Consider the following 24872-nt stretch of genomic DNA (forward strand, 5'->3'; position numbering starts at 1 on the left):
AATTGCTAATAAAAAAAATGATATGACGCACCAGCCGTTAAAAAGCACAAGCGTGGTTTCCTCAACTGTTTTACTTTTTGTTTGTGGACCATAATAGGATTAAATATCGTCTAGTGGAATATATAGGTTATTTGATATCTTTATATCTACCTCTTATATATTGTAGATGCCCACCAACGTCCCAATTTAATATTACCATTCCTCTTTATTATGCTAGCCAAAAACAACGCAAGATGCTTGCTGCGCTCCAGTGAAATAACTTGTAAAATCATGTTTAAATACACTGTGGAAATGATCACATAGTTGTGAATGGAACTTGTTAATCAGGATAAGCTCAAGACAGATTTAACCCCAGGCTGAACGAAGACAACGGACAGGGATCTAGTCCAGTGAATAGTGACATTTATCGTATAACAGTTTTCAAATACAAACCAGACATAAATAAACAGAGGTGTTTTTAGCAGCACACTATTTGGGAAGAGTGGGTCCAACTTTGTAGTAGATTCATTACAGGTGCGTGAATCAGCCAGTTCTTGCCAAAGCAGTTTTTAAACACAAATATAAATTCTGCCAAATACCAAAATCATGTTAATAAATCCTAATGACAACGAATCATTGTGTCTATGCTCAAATAGAGTGCATTTGGAGAGTATGAAACTGCATTGAGTTCAACATCCAAGTATAAAATACACAACACTACACTGGAGAAACAAATATACATTAAACACTGCAAGGGTTACAAGTGTATACAGTGTTTACTCAACTGTTAAATGTACACAGATATCTAAATGTTTGTGTCATTCTAAGTTAGGAAAACATCAAGGAAGCTACAAAATGCAATAGTAAGTAGGAACCTCATTAAATAAACTAGCAGTATTTCACTCGACAGGTAAGGAGCAGTCGTTCTGGCAATACGCCAAACCTTTCCAGACCCCCCCCCCCCCCCCCCATCTGCACCTACAACAACCTACAACAAACTACTGCATCAACTGACAACAGACTCTCCAAAGTTTCGTACTGGTTACCCATATCATCCCACACAGTGTCACATTTCCCTTAAGGCATTTTGCGACCCTGTTTAATACACTCAGTATTATAAGCGCTTGTTAGACAGCCATACATTCATAGTAGGATGATATGAACACGCATATGTTTTTTGGGTACAGGTGAGCCCAGTGACAGACAAGCTGGAAAAACGATGTTATTTTCAACAGGTAGGTCACATTTTTTCAGTTGCAGCATTGCGATACCCTTTACCAGGTACCCTTCAGTATTGTGCAGTACTGGAATACAAATGAAGAGTATTGGGAGTTCTCTTAAAGGTCACCTATCATGCTATTTTTAGGCAATAGCATAGGTCTCAGATATATAAAAATATATAAAAAAACATGTCTATGAAGTGTTTTGCTCAAAATACCAAACAGATCACCCATCCAACCTAGGGATGCTCCGATCGATCGGCCGCCGATCGATATCGGCCGATACTCACTCTCTGCCGATCGATCGGTGCTCTCTAAAAATGCCGATCGCATGACGTAAAATACATGACACTTTTCTATGTGTGCGGCACAACAAGCTCGCCAAAATGTATTTTAAGGTGTCCAAAAATGACAATAAAATAGCGGTATGCAACGTGTGTGAAGCAGAAATCCTGCAGCTCCACCCGCTGTGACGGACCGGTGACCGGAGCAAAACACACACTAAGAGTTAGACCTAACAAACTTAGCTATTTTATCTACCTCTGGAACAAGATAAACTAGTTATAAATATATGTATTCTTCAGTCGGGTCACTCACAGTGAGCTGCATGAAATACTGACAGGCTGTCAGGGGAGGGAGAGAGGGGGAGAGAGGAAAAGAGAGCGCTTCCGCTCATTTCTCCCGTGTTATTATCCAAAGTTAATGTAAACTTAAATAATGTACTTCATTTGAATGTAATAATTATGTTGTTTGTGGAAGTGCCAGTGAATGAGCCCCATTAACTGAGTTTTAAACATCACTTTAAATGGAAGATCCCCATAGGCCCCGCCCACTCGATCGGTATCGGCCGATACTGATTCCGGCGATCGGCTCCAAAATTGGCGATCGGAGCATCCCTAAATTCTAGCCATGCCTCATATTCCTCTATTTAACTTCCTGTTTCAAAAGTGCTGATTTTGGGTATAAAGCTTTAAAAAAAAAATTGATTAAAAAAGAGGGGCGGAGCTTATGCCTGCTCATGCGGGAGATTCTACCGGCAGATACTGCCGTGACGAAACACCATATCATGGATTATCAAGGATTATTTCTGAAACAGTATGGAGCTCAAAGGCTTTCTCTCTTGCCGGTTATACCACAAGGTGAGTTCCTTTTTATTTCCTGCTTCTTGACACACATGCTCTGTGCAGTACAGGTTAGCTCTGAGTGTTAGCAATGCTAATGTAAACACCGACCATATTAAGTCCAAAACAGTCGGGCATTGTTTCTGATAGTGCTGTGGGTCTGCATTGCCGATATGACGTCATATCGGATGCAAATCTGGATCAGCTACGTTGTACCCCCGTTTTTAGAGATTTGGGTACGGAGGAAAAGAAAAGAGGGTTTTATTTTCTGACGCTGCGTGAGTTCCCTGACACACCGGGGACACATATTTATGTATAAAAGACATCAAAAAGTGAATTTTGCATGATAGGTCTCCTTTAAGTATCAGGCGTGGGTCATGTGGCTTGTGACCTAAAGGCAACAGGTTCAAATTCTTAGACTTGCTGGGCTGAATTTGAATGAGTTAGGATGGCTGTCTGCTTCTGTATTGAAACCTTCCAGAAATCCTGCTTTGCAAGGTTATAATCCAGCATGTTTGCACTGGGATTTGCTTTGTAACATAACAAATGATTATTTGAAAGTCATATAGAAGTTTACTGAACCTTACTTTAACAGTTGTCTCAACTATCAACACTCTCTACCATCAACAACCTACAAGAGGAAAACGCAGGCAAATCTTTGTGACCAGTCTTGTGTTTTACACAATGTTTCTCCTTCAGCCAAAGGTGACCAAATTTAGGAAAATGTATTTTGGAAAATCTACATTTTCATTCCACGATAAATTGAACTCAATCCCCACCCACACCATCCACCTCATGGTGTGTATATATCCAACAGTTTGTTCAACAATGAGACCATGTAATGTATAATATATGTTCTGACATTGTTCTGTATGTGATGAACTGTTGCAGACAGTCTTCCTTTTTAATTGTTTGTATAGCACTGTATTGTTCTTTTAAATACTCCTTCCTGTCCATTAACTGCAGATGTAAATTCGGTTGTGTTGTGCATGGACCCCTGGTAAATAAAATAAACCTAACTCAACTTCCTTGCCTGAAACTCAAGTCACTTTTTTGTGGCCTCCACAACACCTTGATGCAAAACCATGTATCCCTCTTAACCTTTTCTTCAACAACACTCTCTGGATGGGCCTCTTGCATGTCAGCCCAGCTGCCATTGACAAAACGTGTCTCTTACACGAGAGTCAACTGTGAGTCGAAGAAAGAAAACATAACAATGACAAAATATAGTAAAAGGTTTTGGGTAGTGCCCTGTAGCCAAATCGTGTAGCTAATAACCTAAAATGTTTGGAGATGTCCCCAAAAGTGGGACCACTGTGTTCCCTTGTCCACAGATGTGCATACTGCTGTGTGTAAACAGTGTGAAATATTTGCACAAAATGCACGCCTTTATATTAGGTTTGCTGCAATTCTGGTTTTGGGCTGCATTCTGATTGTAAGTGCTGCAGATCTAGCACTACACAGAGCAAACAGCCTATTTTAATCTGGGCCCCCTTCATCCTCTTACCGTACCTTTGAGCTGCGGCAGCGGGGAGAGCTCCACCGGGGCGCTCTGTGTGCGGTACTGGGAAGAGCCTTGGGATTTTCTCTGTTTCTGGGCCTTCCTCATGGACTTTCTCGTAAACCCGTCCACTTTCTCGGATGCGGAGATGGCCGACATTTTGATGCACAAATTGACGAAGACTTCAGGCAAGCGATTGTATTCCTAGGTCAAACGAAAGGGTTGTCTTCTGCTCGCACACAAAAATATGGAGCCAAACGCACGACTTGAAGCTCGTCTCCTGTCTGGTGTTATTCTGTATGATCCAACATGGTCGCTCGGTATTAGGATTAGACTGTGTCCAAAGACTGCATCATTCGGGTAACTTGTTCTCTGAAACACGGGGACAATCTTCAAAACACGAAGCAAAAAGCCAAACTCATGACATAGCCCGCAGTATAACCTGGACTTACAAACCGAAGAAAAATTATCGCTCAGCTTTCAAAATGTCTGGTGTGTTTTTTTTACTGCTTTGTCACGTTTGCAAAAAATATACCTGTTGCAAAACGCATTAAAGCCATTCTGTTAAAAAAAGTTTGCTGAATTAGTCGTTAAGTCCCGGCTGTAGCAAACTACTGTACTGCTAGCCTGCTTGCTAACGTACCTAGCTAGCTTGCTAAAAGATTAGCCGACGTTAATGTACGCCACTACGACAACAGTTTGCACCGCTGTCGAGAAAGAAAAGTTACAAAAGGATAGTTGCCCCGTTGAATTCATGTAGTTCCTCGTTACAACACCAAGTCCAGGTCTTCAAGCCGTGTTTTTAAATCCTAGTGAGACTTCCGCTGAGAGTGTTTTCAGAACAACTATCCGCGATCGATGAAGTTGAATTTCGCTCGACGACTGAGTCCCTTAAAAGTTAGCCGTGTCCACATGCAGTTGACTTTGTCTTAACTACATTCCCCGTGAAATCATGAGCTGTAGTTTCGTTTTCACGGCCTCTAAAAACACAGAGTAATCTCAAATAGACGAAATAACTGAACGTCGTGCTGAGCAGGCAGCCATAAACACTCCCAGTGTAGCCGTTCAGTCGTTGTCTGTCTGACTTCACTGTTCGCTGAGCTGAGCAGCCTGACAGGTGTACGTCACAGAATGGCGTCTCCGACGGCCAATCACAAGCAGAGGATTAAAAAACGGTAAACTTTTTAGACCTATTAACTGGCGTGGAAGGCGGGCCCTGGACATGTGACATGTGAAAACAAATACGTGACGTTGTACAGTTGAATGAGGAGTGGCAACTGTAGTAGATGTTCCCACAAAAATATTGGTTGAAGAAGTTTTAATTTGAAATCCTTCATTCAATCCTAGATCACTTTTTGTTAAAGTGGAAACAAGTATACTCATTTAGCTGTGCCTTATGTCATTTTCAATGTATCCATTTCCATAAAATGTTGATATTATGTGTAGGTTTTTCTTGATTCTTGGATAAAAAATAATTTACAAATTCGAAAAATTATACTTTTTGTACATATTTTATATTTGCAAGGTAACATTTTATGAATGTGAATTTGCAAGAGTAAAACCTACCTTTAATGTTTTTAAGAAAGAAATTGAGCTATATTCAGACAGTAACTTCAGCAAAAAAACCTAGTTTAAAGCCTAGGGATTGTTATACAGATGAGTTGGGTTGTATTAAGCGTAATAGACAAGACCATTTATTTGCATTTTTTCTTTCTTGTTCTCTTTGGAATACTGAATAACTTTACATCGCCATGACCTTAGAAAAAATTACTAAAATAAAACATCAGAGTGGACTAATATGTGTAACCTGTTAAGACTTTGTAACCACTGCAATAAACAATGAAATGAGTGACATTTTTGTCACTTGTGTCTCACCACTAAGCACTCTTCATCACACACACAAATCACACTGATGAGATGCAACCAAAAGCATGCAGCACACTGGGAAAACTCTTTAGAATTTAATAATAAAATCTAAACAACGCGAATTTGGATCAACTATATACAAATGAACCAAGCACGACTCATTGGTTATTTTGTACATATAAACAACTTAAGCATATGCTCAAGAAATGTATAAATGTAACACTGAAACAAAAAAGGTACATGAAAAAAACCCACAAAGAAATGAACCGATAAATAAACTTGGGTTCATAAAAATGTTTGTTGATGTGGATCCAATAAATGTTTTTTAGCAGTATTTCAAATGTTCACTCCTTTAGACTCTTTCTGCACTCTGAGGATTCATTCCTGGTGACCTCTTGAACAACATTATTAAATGTGGGTCATTGTGTAAATGCATCTCCTGACGTTGTTAGGTTTGAGTCAAATTAAAGATTTACTCATCAACATACAACTTACTATTCTTTTTTTTTTTAAACAGAGATTCTGAACAGCACTAGAACATTGTGTAGGAGGCAACTGCAAAACCCTAATTAAAAAAAGAAAAGAACAGCCTCTCAGGATGTGAATACTGCAGCGACAAATATCCAGAATGATTATTTTGTCAATCTCAATGAAGCCCAAGTTTATGTGCTCATGAAATCTGGATCTGGATCAGTGTTCTTGGTGGCTCGAGGTTCTGTGGGTTCAGGTTAAAAATACTCAAAATAAAACATGTTTGGTATTTTAAACCGAGGCAAAGCATCCAACTGGCACAGGTGGTCACTCCAGAGGCCTTCTTGCGAAATACATGGAGATTTTCTTTATGCTCTGCGGTGAGCGGATTGTCTGAAAAACATCAAAAACAATATATATTCATATGAATAGCTATAAAATACCCCTGTGCATGTCAACATTCACACTGATAAGTAGAGACAGACAACTATCAGAGAATCCTGCCTCAAGCCTTTGTGTTTCTATTTCTATTTCTATTTCTATTCCCTCTTGGATACAAGAGAAGGAATTTCTAGACTGACATTCCAAGAAAGTATTTTTGTCTTTATTAAATAATGGGCAGTAAAGAGGCTCACAGGAAACATCTCAGGAAAACGGCACATTCTGACATGATAGAGAAAAATGAACACAACTGACAACAGCTAAAACTGTTAAAGCAGAGATTTTTGTGCTTACCGGAGAAACTGGTGTCTTGCCTTCTTGTCTCTTAGAGGCACTGTGGCTTCTGGGAGACCTCGGGCTTCCTTGACCTTTCCTCATCTTCTGGCCCAGCACTGACAGCCAGTCCATGGGTCCGGGGGAGCAGTTCTCCTTGCCGGTCTGAGAGAGCTGCTCGCTGTCCTCTGTGTGACAGTCTGTCTGTAGCCGGCTCTCTTGCTTGGAGCAGCAGATCCCCGACAGAGCCCGGCTTCTCTTGGCCGCCGGGTAGAGTTCAGTAACACAGTCACACTGCTCTGCCCCCCCACAGCCTGCAGAAGACCCCTCTCCCGTCTCCAGCCTGCGTTTGGCCCGTCGCTCGCTGGGAGAGGCGCTGCTCGCCGGGCTCTGAGGACACAGACTGAGCACGCGGCGAGGCTGAGGGCTGGCCTGAGCAGGAGACCCACGGCTCGGGGATAACCATTTCTTGATAGAGGATGGTGTTCTCTGGCGGACAGCGGCAGCTTTGGCACCCTGAGAAGGGATGGGAGAGGCGGTGCTGGAGGAGAGAGGCATTGCGGCTCCGCTGGGAGCACAGGCAGCGAGCCGGGGGGACGCCAGGCCGCCGAGACTCTCTGTCTTCTGGATCTTGGCGGGGGTTGTTTCAGCTCTGATAGAAGGCCCTTAACACATTCATAAGTCCAAGTTAGCTCACAATGAATAATTGAAATGACACATTTTGCAGTTATTAGACAAGACAGCGATGTAGGGCTACAAATAATCTGATGATTATTTTCTAGATTCATTGATACATTTTGTCTGTGAAAATGTCAGAAATTAGCGAAAACTGTCAATCCCATTTTTTTTTTTACATCCAAAGGTGATGTCTTAAAATGACTTTTTTTGTCGGTCAAAAACTTCAGTTTAATATAGTGTAAAACTGAGAGTAGCAGGAAATCTCTATATTCGGGGCACTCCAAATAGCATTTGCTGATCATTTGGCAAATGACTTCATCAGTAAATCAATTATACAAATAGTTGCCAAAACAGCCATCTTCCTGTTCATCTATTATATAACATACTGTCCTAATGTGAATAATTGTAGTTTAATTCTTACCTGAGGGAGATTTAAGACATGCCCAGCCGACAATGTTGGCCTCTCCCACTGAGGATTCGGCTCCATCCATTTTCCGGTGAAGCCTCCAGATACGTACAGTGTGATCATCAGAACAGGAAGCAATCTGTAAACAGAGCAGGGGGGATTAAACAGCGCCTAAATCCATCTTCCCTGCTTATTAAAACCGCTCGGCTTCACAACAGGAAAACACAAATACCTCTGATTTATTTCAAGTGTCTAAGAAAAGCTTAAACCACAAATATAAAAGTTTGTCGGCTCACCTTGGTAAAATCTGTCGGACACCATGCAACAGATGTCACTTCGTCACTATGGCCTTGGAGCATCATGGGAGGCTGATTAGGCTCCGAGATCTGAAATGTCAAATAAGTTGGATAAATGCTAACCATACACTATTATAATAATCAATCAGAATCATAAAAAAACAACACAATTTAGTATGGCAAAATAAAACAGACAGTACCTTCCAGATGTATGCGTTATTGTCACTTGAACCGCTGGCTAAGAACTGGTCATCGGGGCTAATAGTGGACTTTACATAAAAGGAGGAGTTCTGGTGGCCACTGAAAGCTGCCACTGTGGAGGGAAAATTAAAAAAACTGCAATATGAGAATCCCTGAATTAAGAGCAAATCCAAAAAGCAATTAAGTCTGAAATAAGCCCACATAAGAACAAAGAATATAGGAATAAAAACCAAATGACACAAGCCTTAATGAGATACAAAGTTTAAAAACAGAAAGACCTGAGAAACTCAAACAGTCTTAAGTTCAAGTGCGTGCAACGTGTGAGTATTAACCAGCTGTTTTGTACTGATAGGCTGTCCGGTTATAGTTCTACTTAAGGACTTCACATTTTTAATTAAAGCTTCAAATTAAAGATATTAGTAGTACAATCAGACAAAATGCCTGCATCTCTACACTTCCTCTATTTAATAGTGCCCTCCTATTGGCTCCCCATGACAGTTACAGTATAACAAAGGATATACGTTTGCAGCCCCATCTAGTGATATTCAATGGCAATGAATACAATGGAGGATAAACAATGACACAGAAACACAATAGGTTTAGTCAGAGTGGAGTCCTTGTTTACCTGGAGTTGTTTTTGTTCCGCTAACATTGAACATGTAGATATTATCATCAGTGCAGTTACATACGATGTTGGATCTGGTTGAGTCCAGAACAAGTCCGGAATAACCTGTAACACATGCAAAACGACATTAAATTATTCTGCTTATTTGCATATTTTAGGTCAAACAGTGTGTCAGTATTGTACAAAACGTACCCAGTCTCATGCGCATGCAGGAACCCGGGTAGGGGTACGTCTGCAGAGGAACAGGATCCTGACGTAGTGCAGTGTAGTTCTTCCTCAGATCCCACATCTTGATTACACTGAATAAGAGGAAGGAAATAGAACAATGAATTGAATTATGCGTGTCCATTTACTCTGAAGGTCATTTTATTCTGGCTTGGGGCAAGTAACAAAACACATAACACTGCATTCTTACCCATCGACAGCCCCAGAGGAGATGAGGGTGTGCTGATCCTGGAACAGAACCACGGTGACACTCTGCTGGGTGTCCTGCAAGAGAGAGGAGGCGCTCACAGATCAGTATTCCTTCCTCAAAGCCCTACGCCTCATTCTATTATAGCTGTTGAATAAACTCACCACACTGGGAGCCATGCCACGTGTGCTGATCCGCCTCTTCTTGGTTTTGGTGAGGGGGTTTGTCTCTGCTTTGTTGTGAGCGCCACTGATCTGGTTCACCTGCCTGTAGAAACCATCTGAGAGGAAGACATAAACATTGTCACACACATGTATAAGAAAACTAATCTTTATGCATTATCCCCACAAGGTCTTATACATTTCAAAGGTTTAAAAACAAAGACTTGGTTCAACAAAACCGTAAGAATGACTTAATACAAAAAAAACCTTTGTAATTGAAATGTTTGATTCATACCTTTTTTGCTGCACCTGGTGTCCCAGACCATAATATTTCCATCTCTGGCCCCAGTACAGAACACAGCTGTTTCATAGAAGACAAAGAATCAGTAATGTGACACAACAAAGCATCTGTTAAGCAAATGGTATTACATTTAAATAACAAATATCAAGCATCCATATTCTTTACATTGATTACTGCAGAAAAAAACGCTTATTTTCTTTGATCTTTAAATCTAACTTCCACATTTCTTTTCTGCCTGGCAAATGATTAATTCTACCAACAGATGAGGATGTTTAAACATGAAAAAAACAGCCTGCTATAGCCTCAAAGTCAACCCACCAACACAGTGTTTTCTTGTGTCTTTTGAGACAGAAACGGGAACAAATATCCCTTAGCAACAGAGTATTCAGGCACTATCTAGTTTACCTTTCTCCTGTGGTGCGAATGCAACAGACTTGAGGCTGCAGAGGTGACCTTTGAAGCTGCCTAACATCTCCCCTGACCTCACATCCCACAGCCTGGCCAACTGATCACCAGCAGCAGTAACCTAAGGAAGACAATTTAACAATAACAATTATTTAAAGAAGGGTTTATTAGTAAGAAAAAGGACAATTACAATCTGCTTTATATGCTGCAAGAAGAACAAGAGTCACATCAAGACGGCAAAACCATGCAAAATCAATTAATCAACTTTTAAAGGAACATATATTTGATGCATTTATGGCTAATGCATACAACAAAAGAACATAGACATAGTAATTATGGTATTAATTACATTTTACTTACCAAGTGAGGCTCCCCCGGTACCCAGGCTATGTCAAAAACAGCGTTCTCATGGGCCAGCCATTCTGCAAATAATAACACACAATCAGCTATACTTCCTGATAACTGTCAGAACTATTGTGAAAAAAGGGAGTTTCTACACATACCTTTTAGAAGTGGCTTCTCCCGGCTCTCTGTGTTGTAGATTCTAACAATGCCTTCTTCATTAGCTGCTGCCAGGATGTTCTGCATGTGTCCGACTGAAGAGAGACACACCAGTTAGATGGATATAAAAAGCAAAACAGATCCTAGCTCTGCTGTGTATCCTGTGAGGATAATTGACTATGTACTGAACACAGGTGGGTTACCAGAGGAGAAGGCCAGTCCAAACGGGGGCACAGAGTCCCCCAGGTTGCCGTAAGAGATGTGTTCATCGTGTCGGACGCAGTGGTACCCCCCCAGCAGAGAGCTCAGGGGGTGCCTCGGCCCGGGGTCTGCAAGGACGGCTGGAGAGACAAAAGGAGAAACATACTTGTAGTCAGACATTGTTTTAAAACTATACCAACTGATCCTTCAATCTGTGATTTTAGTACACAGCATTCAGAGATTAAATTGCACCATTTGTTTATTAAAGCTATCTGACAGCTGTTTTTACTTACTTTTTCCTGTTTGACTTTTTCTTCTGACATTTAAAAACAGTGATAAAAGCCTGGGCAGCAACTCAGTATTACAATTAATCTACTTTTAGTGGCATAATAAAGTAATGGTTGAATCATATAATGTTATATTTTATTCATTTGCTTTTTTAATTGTATTTACTTGTTATGCCTACGCGCATTGTTGGAAAAGTACTGAGATCCTTTACTTACAGTAAGTCAAAGTACAATTATTATGGTCTTAAATTACTCAACTACAAGTACAAGTCCTGATTTCAAATGTTACTTGAGTATTTTTGTATTTATTTATTCATTTATTTAACAGGGACAGTGCACATTAATGAACATTTCTGTAAATGTGCCAGAGTTAGCCAAGAGGCTATTTTTCATCTGTAGTCCCTGGACAGATTTTAAAAGTCAACCTTATTCAGTAAAAGTAAAAGAGTGTTAGCATCAATATGTACTTAAAGTACAGAAAGTAAAAGTACTCATTCTGCACAATGACACACTTCAGAATAATACAGAATATTATCAGCTAAATGTATTTCAAGTATCAAAAGTAAAAGCAATCCTTATGCAGAATGCATCTTTTCACAGTATTTTATTATTGTGGTTATTTTATTATCCTGTTTTATACATGTAAAAGCATTTTAGTATTGTTGTTTGTCAATGTGGACTAAATGTAGGTATGGAAATACTGTGTAATAATAATAATACATTATATTTCTAGAGCGCTTTTCTTGAACCCAAAGACGCTTGTAGATTAGTATTACAGTACCCCATTATACCATATCAGCATATCATGTTTTATATGTACAAAGTAGCTGTGAATATTAAAATAAGTGTAGTGGAGTAAAAAGTACAATATTTGTAAGGCTTTTTCTGAAAGCATTCATGTATAATGTGGCATGCTGTTATATTTGTACATGCTGTAAAGTGTACAGTTTTGCCTCTTTGATTGAGTACACTTTTATGTTATTTTCCCGACTGTTTTAAAGTCTCACTTGAAAATGAGTTCTCAATCACAATGTGACTTCCTGATTAAATTAAGTAACTCTATTTCAGACGTTACGCTTTTTAATGTAACGTCACTTTACGTAATGTACGTGAACTAATGCCAATTTGAGCTACTTTAGGAACGTTTAATCATACTGCCATTGCAACAGAACTGTAAATGTATTTAATTTGAATAAAGCAAACATTAAAGTAAGCTTGGAATACATTTGATCTTAGCCTATCTACATGAAGTTAGCACAAAACACACACAGGGCAAACCCGGGAACCGAAAAGCACCAGAAATAATCCCCAACAATATATGTTCTCACCATTCTGCCTTCGTTTGCCCACTCCTCTGTCAACTATCGAGCGGAACAGCATCGCTACACTCCAGTACAGGACGATCTGAAATTAATTTAGTGAGACGTTTTCTCAGATGAGCTGGTGGTCTTTTTTCCGAGTTGCTACTTCTGCTAGTGTTTCCCGCGAACAGTTCTGTGAACAGAGGACTGAATCCCCCGCTAAACCTGCGTTCCGCGCTCCCATTGGCTGAGAGCAGCGACGCGTCCACTTCCGCTTCCTCTGTGGGAATGCACTGTAAAGTTTGCCATCATAACCATGATCATAACTACCGACTACAGATCATGCTACAGATCGCATTACTTCCGATTTAAAAGTACGACTATCTTCTGACAGACAATCATAATGGAATACTCACAGTGGGTCTATTTCTAAATCAAAATATTTTTGCCTTACTTTATAAAGAACATGATGATACATTTAAAATACGACAGAAGTAGCCAAGGTTGTTTATTTCTCTGAATATTTCCAGAAACTCCTATTCCTATCCTACTTGTAAGTTAATAAACATTGATAATACAACACATATAACACAAATTCTGGCAACAACAAAAAAGGTTTAGAGAAATACAGTATTATTATTAAATGTAGTTGAGTAAAAATAAATGTGATTGAGTCGAAAGACAAGGTAAGATAACATAGAAGTAGGCTGCCTTACATACATTTGAACGAAAGTAATTAACCGAATAATTGTTAACAAAGAAGAAAATTGATCAACAGTGAAATGATACAAAATAAAATGTGACAATGTTGTTGTTGTTTTATTGTGAAAACGAAAACTGTGCACCGGAAATAGAATCACTGCAACATCCGGTTTTGTGTACTCTCCGCCTGTACAATGAAATGCTAACGGCCCATTGGTGCTTCCAAGCCTCTTTTTTATTATAGAATAAAACTTAACAAAAATGTCGCTTTCTACTGCACGCACCTTCCTATCAGAGGCTTGTTATGGCGAACAAGAACTCGACGCTAATTCCGCTCTCATGGAGCTGGACAAAGGTGAGTTAGCTAACTTGCTAACTAGCTAGCATCAGTTGTGATCCTGTGTGATGGGTCTTAGTTCCCATGTGTCTGTTTTGCTAAATGTAAACTGCTTGAAGAGTCCCTGCTTTGGTGTGACCGATGAAATTGCTCATTTGTTCAGGGCTGCGGTCGACAAAGCTGGGAGAGCAGTGTGAGGCTGTGGTGCTTTTTCCTAAACTCTTCCAGAAATACCCTTTTCCCATCCTCATCAACTCTGCATTTCTGAAGCTGGCAGACATCTTCAGACTCGGGTAAGAATGCTTTATAACTTGGTATTCAAACAGTAACATGTCCATAAACCCCAAAACAAAACATCAAGGGTTTCTAAAGTGGACCTTTCTCCATTTAGATGTAGCAAACTGACCACTGTCATACAGGTATAAGTCTTCTGTGACCTGGAGAAAGTGATTGATTTTAAAAGCCTCTTTTTAAAACGACCCTTCAAAGACACATTTAATAATCTTGCAGACATAAGAACACATTACAATATAAAATGTAAACAAACAACAAACACATATATATAGTTAATCAGCATTTTCATGTCATTAACCTAAGTCACCAATTAATCAAAACATAGAGAACATCATTGTCCTTACTTTTCGGAATGATGTTATTCAGTAGGTACAGGTAGGTATGTATCAGCAAGTATTGTAAAAATAAATATTTTAAACATGAACAACTAAAACATGAAAGATTAAAAGGATTCAATAAATAACCATATTTTGTGTCTTTACTAAAACTGGTTTTACTATGGTATATATCTCTTTATTTACATTTAAAAAAAATGTCTCTCTGATTTCAGGAACAATTTTCTGCGTCTCTGTGTGCTGAAAGTGACTCAACAGAGCGAGAAACATCTTGAAAAGATCCTCAATGTGGACGAATTTGTCAAAAGGGTGTTTTCAGTCATCCACAGCAACGACCCTGTGGCCCGAGCCATCACTCTGAGGTAAATATGCGTGTACAAAAACAAATAATGTTTGAACTAAAGTTTTGCTGGTTGGCTTCAGATTTACGTAAGAAATAAGAGATATCCTGCAATGTTGTACTACTCTTTACATGCTTTCCAGATTATTTGAGGCTTGAATTCATCTATTTTCCTTTTGTTTCTTTTCAGGATGCTCGGTAGTTTGGCCTCCATCATCCCGGACAGGAAGAATGCCCACCACAGTATTCGCCAAAGTCTGGACTCCCATGACAATGTAGAAGTGGAGGCTGCCATATATGCTGCTGCAAGCTTCTCAGCACAGTCAAAGTAAGATTGTTTCTTACCCGCGCTGTGATGCATAAATACTGTATGTGATGATGTTTTGTGTAAAATAGATTTGGTGTGTTTCCTGATTTTCAGAGACTTTGCAGCGGGGATTTGCAACAAAGTCAGTGAGATGATTCAAGGTAAAATCTTTATTCAGAACTTAAAATCTCACATATCACTTTTAGTAAAAAAAAAGCTTTACATATTACCTTTTTTCAGCATTGAATATTTGACAATTTTCCAAACAAAAATGAAAAACGTAAACAAAAGCCTAAAATTGTCGATTTAATAAGAATTTCATCTACAGAAGTCATAATATAACCAATTCTTTCAAACGTTCTTAAAAATGTACAACTGTTTTTAAACAAACAAGCATTAAAAGGTGATTAGTGTACACACTCTATTTGATAATCAAAATGAAACGCATACATTTGATTGTACATTCACATACCAACGGAAGATGAATGTATGGATATTTGCAACCACCACTAAGAGATAGTGAATACAAATTTAACAAAATCCACAAATAATTTACCTCAATAATCACTGTTCAGCAGATCAGTGTTGGTTTGTGCATTTATTTTTGTATCTATAGAGTTTACATTCCTCTTCCTCCTTTGTCTCCACTCAGCTTTAGACACCCCGGTGGACCTGAAGCTGAAGCTGATCCCGATGCTGCAGCACATGCATCACGACGCCAGCCTGGCCTCCAGCAGCAGAGAGCTGCTGCAGCACCTGGTCAGCTCCTACCCCTCCACCCCCATGGTCATCGTCACCCTGCACACCTTCACCCAGCTCGCTGCCTCCTCCCTCATCGATATCCCAAAGCAGGTAGAACAATAACAGAGCTCCACCTCGTTCACACATTCAAATGTTTGTCTTTGAATATTGGATTTTATTTTATTGGCACTGTCTCTATTATTAAGATCTGGACTCTTCTACCTTTTTAGATTTGGAGACATTTGCTGCCTGTGATGCCCTTTCTCCTCTTTCTTGTGTTTCTTCAATTGTTCTATCCAAAAAGGAAAAAAATCTAAATTGTGTACTTTATCTATACAGTTGCAGCTCCTCCTTCAGTACCTTAAAGACGACCCACGAAAAGCTGTGAAGAGACTCGCGACTAATGATCTGAAGCTCCTGGCTAAAAAGGCTCCTCACCTTTGGATCAGAGAGAACACTCAGGTAGAGTTACAGCTGCACTGTCGGACCGTCTTAGTATTGTTTTCAAAATGTGTAGGTAATCTAAAGTGTTTCTCCTCGGCAGACGCTGTGTGAGTGTGCCTTGAGCAGCCCTTACAACAGCCTGAAGCTGGGGATGCTGGCCGTCCTCTCCACCCTCTCTGGAACCATCGCACTCAAGCAGTACTTTCACAATATGACAGGTACTTTTTGCTTTTAATTAATGAAATGTCCTATGTAAGAATTGTAATGTAAAGTAAACTTTTCAACTTTCTCCCCCTTGCGACCAGATTGCTTTCCCTTTTCCTCAAAGCCTAAAACGACACGTTTTACATTCCGATCAGCAGGGGGAAAAGCAAGAAATATATTCATAAATTGTTATTTATTCTCAATGCTGTTCAGAGTAGTCTCAGTCCTCTTCATCCAACAGTACGCGGTCTCTCCCTCTCCTCTTGCTCTGTGCGTAGGCCGTCTCTCCCTCGTTGCACACATCGAGCTTTATGCAAATGAAAGCCTGATGGTGTTGCCAACATGCAAATGAGCAAACTTTTGCAGTTAGTGCTAGGAGTTGGTAACACGGCAAAGGACACACTGCACATGTTTGGGCTATTCATATTTACTCAATAATAATAATAAGTTTAAATTAAAGGGGACCTATCATGCAAAATGCACTTTTGCACGTCTTTTATACATGAAAATGTGTCCCCGGTGTTCCAGGGAACTCACCAAGTGTCAGAAAACACAACCCTCTCTATTTTCCTCCATACCCAAATCTCTAAAAAAGGGGCTGCAACGGATCTGATAAAAACTGATCCAGATTTGAACACTGACCTGACGTCAGGACGGTGGCGCTACGGCTATTGGGCCAACTCCACCAATCAGGAGGAGACAGCCACGGCCATTGCCGTTCGAAAGCGCTGGAGACGCTGTAGTACATATGCCAGGCCTGTAGATGGTGCTGTTCTCACTGAATCAGCCCTTGCAAAAACGGGTAAAAAAGTGCAAATTGAGCAAAATGAGGCATGGCTAAAATGCATGATCTGTTTGGTATTTTGAGAGAGAAAAAAGTATAAATATGCCTTATATAGGTATGGTCCTACACTATATTATTAAAATATAGCATGATAGGTCCACTTTAAATTAAATTAAAATGTGTATATTGACACTTAAACCATGCTTTAATTGCAGGTTTGTTCTGAATGAGAGAAAGACTTGTGACTAATGCGTATTCCTCAAACTCTTTTCCCATTAGGCTCTTCGGTTCCCCCCCGGCTCACAGACCTGGTTAAACTGGCACAAGAATGCTGTTACCATAGCAACCTGGCAGTGGCTGCTCATGGGATCGTAGTGCTCTCGAACATCGCTATTTCCTGTCCAGAAAAAGGTTAGTGATGGCAAGTAGTGCCCGTGGTGAGAATTTCTGCCTCTAGCATGAACCATTGCTCCTGTGTGCGTAGACTGAGTGTTTCTGTGTTCCTCCTCCTCAGATATAATACAGCTGGAGCAGGAAACCGTTTTGGGAGTCGAATCCCTTCTGATGCTCTGCAGTCAGGACAGCAGCTCCAGCGCACAGGCCACACTCAAAGTAAGACATCTTTATAACCTTAAGGCATGTTTTGATTAATACAAACCTGTTTAAACCTCATCTGGGATCAACCCAACTGTGTTTAAATCATAGTGTAGACAACTGTCATGTTCCTTAAACTGACATTGATGATCAATTTGCAGTCTTCTTTTAGCTATACTTTAACTTTATAGTTTCTGATTTGACATAGTTATAGTTTAAGATTGTATTTTACTTCAGCAAAGTTATTACATGATTGTTTTTTTTTGGGAAGACATTAAATATTTGAGATTTTGTGCCTACACATTTCAGATTAAACCCATTATTTTCAGGCCTTTATGATGAAGTATTTTGAAGAAGAAACAAAAGTATTTGTAATCTCTGGACAAATTATTGCAGCTAAAGAGGGTAACATTGCTTTGCCGGCATTGCTCGCTAAAGCTACACTTTTTCTACACTTTAAACGTCTACATTATGATTTAATGATTCCCTATTTTGTGTCTTCACTAGACCACCCTCACCTCATTGGTCAAACTGCTGAAAGGTCGACCTCATCTCAGCCAATCAGCGGTGGAGTTCCTGCTCGGTCAGCTCCACTTGTCCTGCGACTCCTCTCGTGTCCTCATGTGCCACGCTCTGGCCGCCATCGCCACCCACCTGCCCGTGCTGGGCGACGGGATGCTGGGGGACCTGGTGGACCTCTACAGGGTGGCCAGCCACTCCTCCACTGACAAGCAGCAAGAGCTTCTGGTGAGGGACTGCATCAGACATCAGCTGCTGCTTAGACCGAAGATATAAGAGGACATGTCAAACCAAAATGTACCTCAAAAGAAAATGTAAAAGCTCTAAACTCTAGTGCTATTTATTGATGTAGACTGTTTTGGTGTGAGTTGCTGAGTGTTGGAAATAACAGCCATAGAGATGTCTATCTTCTCTTAAATATAATGGCAATACATAATTCACAGACCTTGATGTGAGCATTTTAATGTAGAAGCTTTTTTGTTTCTAAACCACACCCTCGTAAACAAGAGAACACAAGCCTCTCGTCCTTAAGCAGATGCAAGCTTATTTATTCGCAGTGATGCAAAGAAAAGACATTGCTCACTTTGAGCACCAAAAGCTGCGTAACATCTAGTTCAATTTGTTCCAGACATGGCCAACATCTCCACGACAAACCTTTAAGAAGAAATTATGTTATATCTATGTTCGGCCCAGGCACACCTGTTTTAAAAAACAAGCTTTTTTAGCAAAAGATAACTACTAGCCCACAACTATGTTAGAATAGCTGACATTGCATTCAGCTCTAAAATATGTTCTGGTTCCTATACTTTAATGCCCTTGTATTTCTCTGAATTTGGATTTCAACACTCATCTCTCCCTCTGTGATCGCTGCTGCAGGTTTCCTTGGCAACAGTGATTTTTGTTGCCAGCCAGTCGTCTCTGTCAGCCGAAGTGAAGACGGTCATCAAACAGCAGCTAGAGAATGTAGCAAACGGCTGGACGGTGTACCGCATCGCACGACAAGCCTCACGCATGGTAATCTTTTATGCTCGTACAATGCAAGACATGTGCTATAAAATGGATTAAAATTTAAGGCTTTGCACAGTTGCTAAAGGTCTTCCCCGGCAAAAGTATCTAATTAAGTAACAAATGACTGCCAAATCTTGCACATGACCCATAATGAAATGTTATCGTTAATCTGCAGGGATGCCACGAGTTCTCCAGCGAGCTGTACCAGAGTATGCGCACCCGAGTGGCGTCGGAGCACTTCTACTTCTGGCTGAACAGCCTGAAGGAGTTCTCCCAGGCAGAGCAGTGTCTGAGTCACGTGGAGGACGGAGACTACAGTGGAGCCATGACCGCCATCGCTGAGGCGCTGCGCTCCTACCAGAAGGGCATCGCTTCTCTCACAGTCAGTCCACTCTCAGGCTTCTGCATGTCCAAAACATTAATACAATTCTTCCTCTTACGTCATCAATAAATAATGCTTAAAGGGATCGTACCAGCACGAAGCTAAACATTTATTACTGTGGACGGAGGCGGCAACAAAACATATTTTAATCACCTAAAAGAAAGTATATCGGTTTGAATGTGCGCTATACTTTGTACTTAGTTGACACTGCTTTACTCTGGTATCACCTCAAGCCGTTATCTATGCTTTCTTCAAAGCAACCAGACTCTTTCATCTTGCAGAACAAGGAAGCTGCCATATTACCAATGCCTCAATCGATGACTTTGTGTTATTGTGTGACTTTTGTGTTTTAAAAAGGTAAGTCCTGATTCACACAATAACAAAAACAAATGAACAGTAAAAGACCAGCAACCCCTGTGTTCTACAAGGTTAAATTATTGTTCTTGTCAACGGAGTCTGGTGGCTTTGAATAGAGCTTAGATAACGGCTTCAGTATGTACCCAAAAGGGAGTACTGTTGGCAATACTCTGACTATTAACAAGTGCTTTGTTCAACCATCCAAGCTAACCCTTTAACCTGCTGTTATTCAGAGCAGACTCGTGTTATTATCACTGCATCTCAAATCGCTAACGGATTAACTTCCCTTAAACCTGAGTGTATTTTGTTTCTGTTAACTAAATGAAGAACAGTGACATTATTCAGCGGTAGTGTGTATGTGCTCTATCTGACTTCTCTCTCCATGCAGGCCGCCAGCACTCCTCTGAGCCCGCTCTCTTTCCAGTGTGAGTTCATCAAGCTGCGCATCGACACCCTGCAGGCCCTGTCGCAGCTCATCTGCACCTGTAACAGCCTGAAGACCAGCCCCCCCCCCCGCCATCGCCACCACCATCGCCCTGGCCTCAGGCAACGACCTGCAGCGCTGCGGCCGCATCGCCATGCAGGTAAAACTCTTGACAGTGAGGTAGAAACACTCAGGATGTTTCTCACCAAAAGGCTAAAGGGTAGGGCTGCAGTTATTAATTGTTTTTATTATCAATCAATCAGCTATTTTACTCAAAGGCCAGGGTATTTTCTCTAAATGTCTTATTTTGTCAGCACAGAGAGAAGCAGGAAATCCCCATATTTGAGAGGGGAACAACTTATGACATGTTAGGAATCACGACTAATTTGAGGATTTGAGATGTTAAATGAACAAATGTACTTACTCATCAAGTCAATGTGTTTTCTCTCTTTTTCCCAGATGAAGGTTTGCATGGATGAGTTCAGAAGTCTCGCAGCTCGATACGCTGATTTGCACCAGTCGTCGTTTGACGCTGATTATGCCACCCTGCGTAACGTGGAGCTGTATCCTCAAAAGTCACATCACACTTTTAAAAGTATTTTTGTCAACCCTGCTTTCTCTGCTGTGGTGTCTCCTTTCTATAATGTTGTCATTTCTCTTTAACTGCTGACTGCTCAGACAACAACAGAGCTGTTTGCTTGTCTCTCACGTTATAGAGGCTCTGATACTGGACCCTCAGGCAGCAAGGTGAGAGCCACAAAGTTCATTCATTTGTTTGGTGTAGGACAACGTTTAAAATATAAATTGGTCTAGAATTGATCTTGTATCATTTGAGGACTTTTGAGAAAATATATTTAGTGTGAAATGACGTCTATATGTATTTGATAATCGGGACTAGAGGGGTTTTGCTGGCTTAATAAGTGGGGGAAACACTGATTTTGGGGAAGACGGCCATAACAAAAGGAACAATTGTCAACTTATTTGTAATAAATTATATTGATTTTGTCAAGGGGAGGCGTGTGGCGCAGTGGGTAGTGCGTTGGTGTTCGGATCAAGGGAGCACAGGTTCAAACCCCACTGCAGTCAGCATGTCGTTGTGTCCCTGGGCAAGACACTTCACCCCAAATTGCTCCTGTGGGGATTGCCCACAGTATTGAGTATGTAAGTCGCTTTGGATAAAAGCGTCTAACAAGTAACATGTAATGTAATGTCAAGAATCGTGATTTAACTATTTCAGCATGATGTATGGATGTGGCTTTTTCGTAAACCGCACATTAGACATGGATGACAACTAATCCAAATCTTCTGCATCTTTATAAATCTTTCTTCTAAAAAGGTTTTTCACTGTACCGTGTACTTGAGTGTTTTCTGTAGAAAGTGCTTTGCGGTAACACGCATCATCCCGGGAGGCTTCTCCTGGCAGACGTTTGTCGGTAACAGATTGTGTCTCTCTTCCTGTAATCTAGCTTTCAGGAGTACGGCACCCTGGGCTCGGTTCAGACGGAGAGTGAATATGAGCGCCGGATGATGTCGGTCTTCAGTCGAGTGTTGGAGGAAGTGGAGGGTCTCACCAAGAAACACCCTCCTGTCTCACACCTGGTGAGATTTTATTCAGGGTTTCTAACTTTTAAAAGCTGGTTTAGTATTTTAAATGATACGGTAAAGGTTCGAAATATACCTGAATGTAAATATAATCCTTCTAAAATGCCTTATTTTCCACACAATCGGATGATCTATTTATTCAATCACTCAAATTAACTACATTTTTTTATATTTGAAATCCAGTCCTCGTTATTTTTGGTTTAATTGCTTGAATTCTGCTCTTCAAAAGCGGTTTAATCATGACCATATAATAACAAAAATAATATATAATACCTTTGATCACAACGTTTTCAAATGCTGACTGACACATGCTCTGCTTTAACTTGTGTTATACATGTAGAGCAGTGTTTCTCAAACTTTTTCATACCAAGGACCTCCTAACTCCACAAATATCCAAAAACACATCGTTTTTCTAGAACAGATTACAAATCGCCTGAAAATGGTACAAACAAGTGGCAACATGTGTGATGAAGGTGTTGCGCTGGGCTATATCATGCAATCGAAAGTGCAACTTAAGCTCGCTCCATTGCGGAAATATTCCCGCGAGAGTGCGGAAAACTTTTATTTATTTATTTCAAATGTGAAATTTAAAAAGATTGAAATTGGTGGCGCTCACGGGCCACCAATGGTCCGCGGACCACACTTTGAGAAGCACTGATCATGTGTTGAGTGTTTCTTGCTAAATAATTGTTTACTTTATTTAAGTTTTTTTCTTAACTGGGTATTCAGAAGAATAAATGTAACTTGGTTAAATGAAATGTCCTAAAGTGTCAATATTGACGATTTATTGTTTCTCAGCATACAGGTTGCCTCTGTGACGCCGTCATAGCTTTGCTCAAAGTCCCGCTGTCTTTCCAGAGGTATTTCTTCCAAAAGCTCCAGTCAACAAGCATTAAGGTACAGCAACTTATAATTATATTAGAACATTACTAAAAATATACATCCCTATTCTCAATTAAATATGCCAAACAGAATATGATGCAGTAGGAAATGATAAAGAGTTTACTGTGTATATACTAGTTATAAATGTGCATGTACATGTAACTCATGTATGAAGCATGTATGTATTATTTCTCTCTTCTTTAAGGGAAAAAATGCAGTACAAGTTTAAACATTATCTTTGTGAAGTTTTATTAGATTGAAATATCCTCAGGACAACATAAATGATGCCCTTGGTTGTTCATGAACAGAAGGAAGAAGGGGGAAGTCACACCTGTTAACTCTGATGCTTTTATTTGACCTAATAAACTTTTTGGCAAACTCCCTTCAAACCTATCCTTAGATTATATTAGGGCAGGGCAACATACAGTACAGTTTTCCGCTACTTATATATATATGACAGTCTTTCTTCAGCTCTTTTTTAAGCTCACGCATTTTATATTTTATTTTTCTCTCCAGCTCGCCTTGTCTCCGTCCCCGCGGACGCCCAGCGAGCCGATCCCGGTGCAGAGCAGCCAGCAGCTGACTCTGAAGGTGGAGGGCGTCGTGCAGCACGGCTCCACACCCGGACTCTTCAGGAAGATCCAGTCCGTCAGCCTCAATGTCACTTCAGTCCTGCAGAGCAAGACGGGAACCGACCTCAAGGTATCCAGTGATTTCCTTCAACTTTGGTTATTGCTCAATAATGCAAATATTTCAGAATAATAGAAATCTTTAGTCCCTTTTTTATATTGGGCTGAGCATTATATCCATATCATGTCAATATTGGGACATTAGGATAGATACGTCTTATAATTCGTATATCATCATATCCTAACATTACAAACAGTAAGTCATGTATTTTCCAGGTTTGAAGGCTGCATTTCAAAAAGTGATGTAACTTTCTGAATTTAACAGATTCTTTAAATGGTTTTTTTTGTCCGTTTAGTCATTTTGTTCACATTGCTGGTGATTATTTATAAAAAATACCAGTGTAATTATTTGGGAAACCACCAAAAGTCAACCCTACATTATCAATATCGAGATATCGGATAAAAGAAAATGCCGATTTGATTTTACTCCATACTACTCTATGTTCTCTGGTTGTTTTTATATTATAGAGAAAATTGCTTTATTCCATGTATAAAGCTCATATTGGGTATTCTCCAAATGTATATGCAGTGCAAGTACATCTACATACCTGTACTGTATTTATCAACAGATCATGCTAGCTCTGGCGTTTGTACTTCCATTTGTTGTTGTGTTGCTGCTCTAATAATGATAAGAACAAACATATTTGTCTTTTCCCTTTCCAGATTCCACTCGACAGTAAAACCAATGAGATCGAGCAGCGTGTTGAACCCCACAACGACTACTTCAGCACTCAGTTCCTGCTGAACTTCTCCGTGTTGGGCACCCACACCGTCACTGTGGAGGCCTCGGTGGTGGACGAGAGTGGCATTGAGTGGAAGACGGGGCCCAGGACCACGGTGTCGGTCAAATCTCTGGAGGATCCGTACTCTCAGCAGCTCCGCCATCAGCTGCAGCAGAATGCCGCTCAGCCTGCTCCACAGAGGAGTGCATACGCTCGCTTCTAGCCAATATCCTCAGTGCTTCACCGTCAAAAACAGGTTAAGCTTGTGTACTTGACCTTGTAGAAACTGAGTTTGTACATATTGTTCTTCAACGATTAAAAGATCAGATTTAATTTTCATGCTGCACTTTGTTTGTAATCCTTTCAAATGAATGTTGAGCGGGTGCTAAGGACACATAAGTGGCCTTAATTATAACCTGATGGTGAAGATTTTCAGTAGGGATGCTCCGATCGCGAGAGTCTATCGCATGACGTGAAATTATGACGTAAAATACATGACACTTTTCTCTGTGCGCGGCTAAACAAGCTCGCCAAATTGGCTTCACCGGTCTGGCAGTA

The 24872-nt window shown here is 40.3% G+C and overlaps 3 protein-coding genes across 4 annotated transcripts in view; 1 reads left to right on the top strand and 2 right to left on the bottom strand.

Annotated features, from left to right (window-relative positions):
* ppp2r5a (protein phosphatase 2, regulatory subunit B', alpha isoform) overlaps positions 1 to 4906 on the bottom strand; it is a 45073-nt gene extending 40167 nt beyond the window's left edge. For both annotated transcript variants that reach the window (XM_034135510.1, XM_034135509.1), the window contains exon 1: positions 3833 to 4906. In XM_034135510.1, the coding sequence (XP_033991401.1) occupies positions 3833 to 3980 (148 nt within the window). In that variant the 5' untranslated portion in view covers positions 3981 to 4906. The remainder of the gene's footprint in view (positions 1 to 3832) is intronic.
* Positions 4907 to 5769: 863 nt separating this feature from the next.
* Positions 5770 to 12837, bottom strand: dtl (denticleless E3 ubiquitin protein ligase homolog (Drosophila)). The gene is made up of 15 exons (XM_034135482.1): positions 12675 to 12837; positions 11062 to 11199; positions 10861 to 10953; positions 10718 to 10779; positions 10358 to 10478; positions 9947 to 10012; positions 9655 to 9770; positions 9494 to 9567; positions 9271 to 9377; positions 9079 to 9183; positions 8453 to 8565; positions 8253 to 8342; positions 7972 to 8095; positions 6894 to 7537; positions 5770 to 6551 (listed from the first exon to the last, which is right to left on the bottom strand). The coding sequence occupies exons 1-15, from the start codon at positions 12724 to 12726 to the stop codon at positions 6486 to 6488; spliced, it is 1971 nt and encodes a 656-aa protein (XP_033991373.1). The 5' UTR covers positions 12727 to 12837; the 3' UTR covers positions 5770 to 6485.
* A 654-nt stretch (positions 12838 to 13491) lies between these two features.
* On the top strand, positions 13492 to 24653 carry ints7 (integrator complex subunit 7). The gene is given in 21 exon segments (XM_034135728.1): positions 13492 to 13704; positions 13850 to 13979; positions 14531 to 14677; positions 14846 to 14983; positions 15077 to 15123; positions 15615 to 15814; positions 16043 to 16165; positions 16248 to 16365; positions 17415 to 17546; positions 17650 to 17747; positions 18237 to 18476; positions 19125 to 19262; positions 19432 to 19638; positions 20384 to 20500; positions 20502 to 20579; positions 20879 to 20982; positions 21098 to 21166; positions 21886 to 22018; positions 22820 to 22918; positions 23420 to 23605; positions 24256 to 24653. Coding segments are annotated over 21 exon segments (2880 nt in total). The 5' UTR covers positions 13492 to 13610; the 3' UTR covers positions 24538 to 24653.
* Positions 24654 to 24872: the final 219 nt, after the last annotated feature.

The sequence above is a fragment of the Trematomus bernacchii genome, unplaced genomic scaffold (assembly GCF_902827165.1).
Source record: "Trematomus bernacchii unplaced genomic scaffold, fTreBer1.1, whole genome shotgun sequence".
Lineage (NCBI taxonomy): Eukaryota > Metazoa > Chordata > Actinopteri > Perciformes > Nototheniidae > Trematomus > Trematomus bernacchii.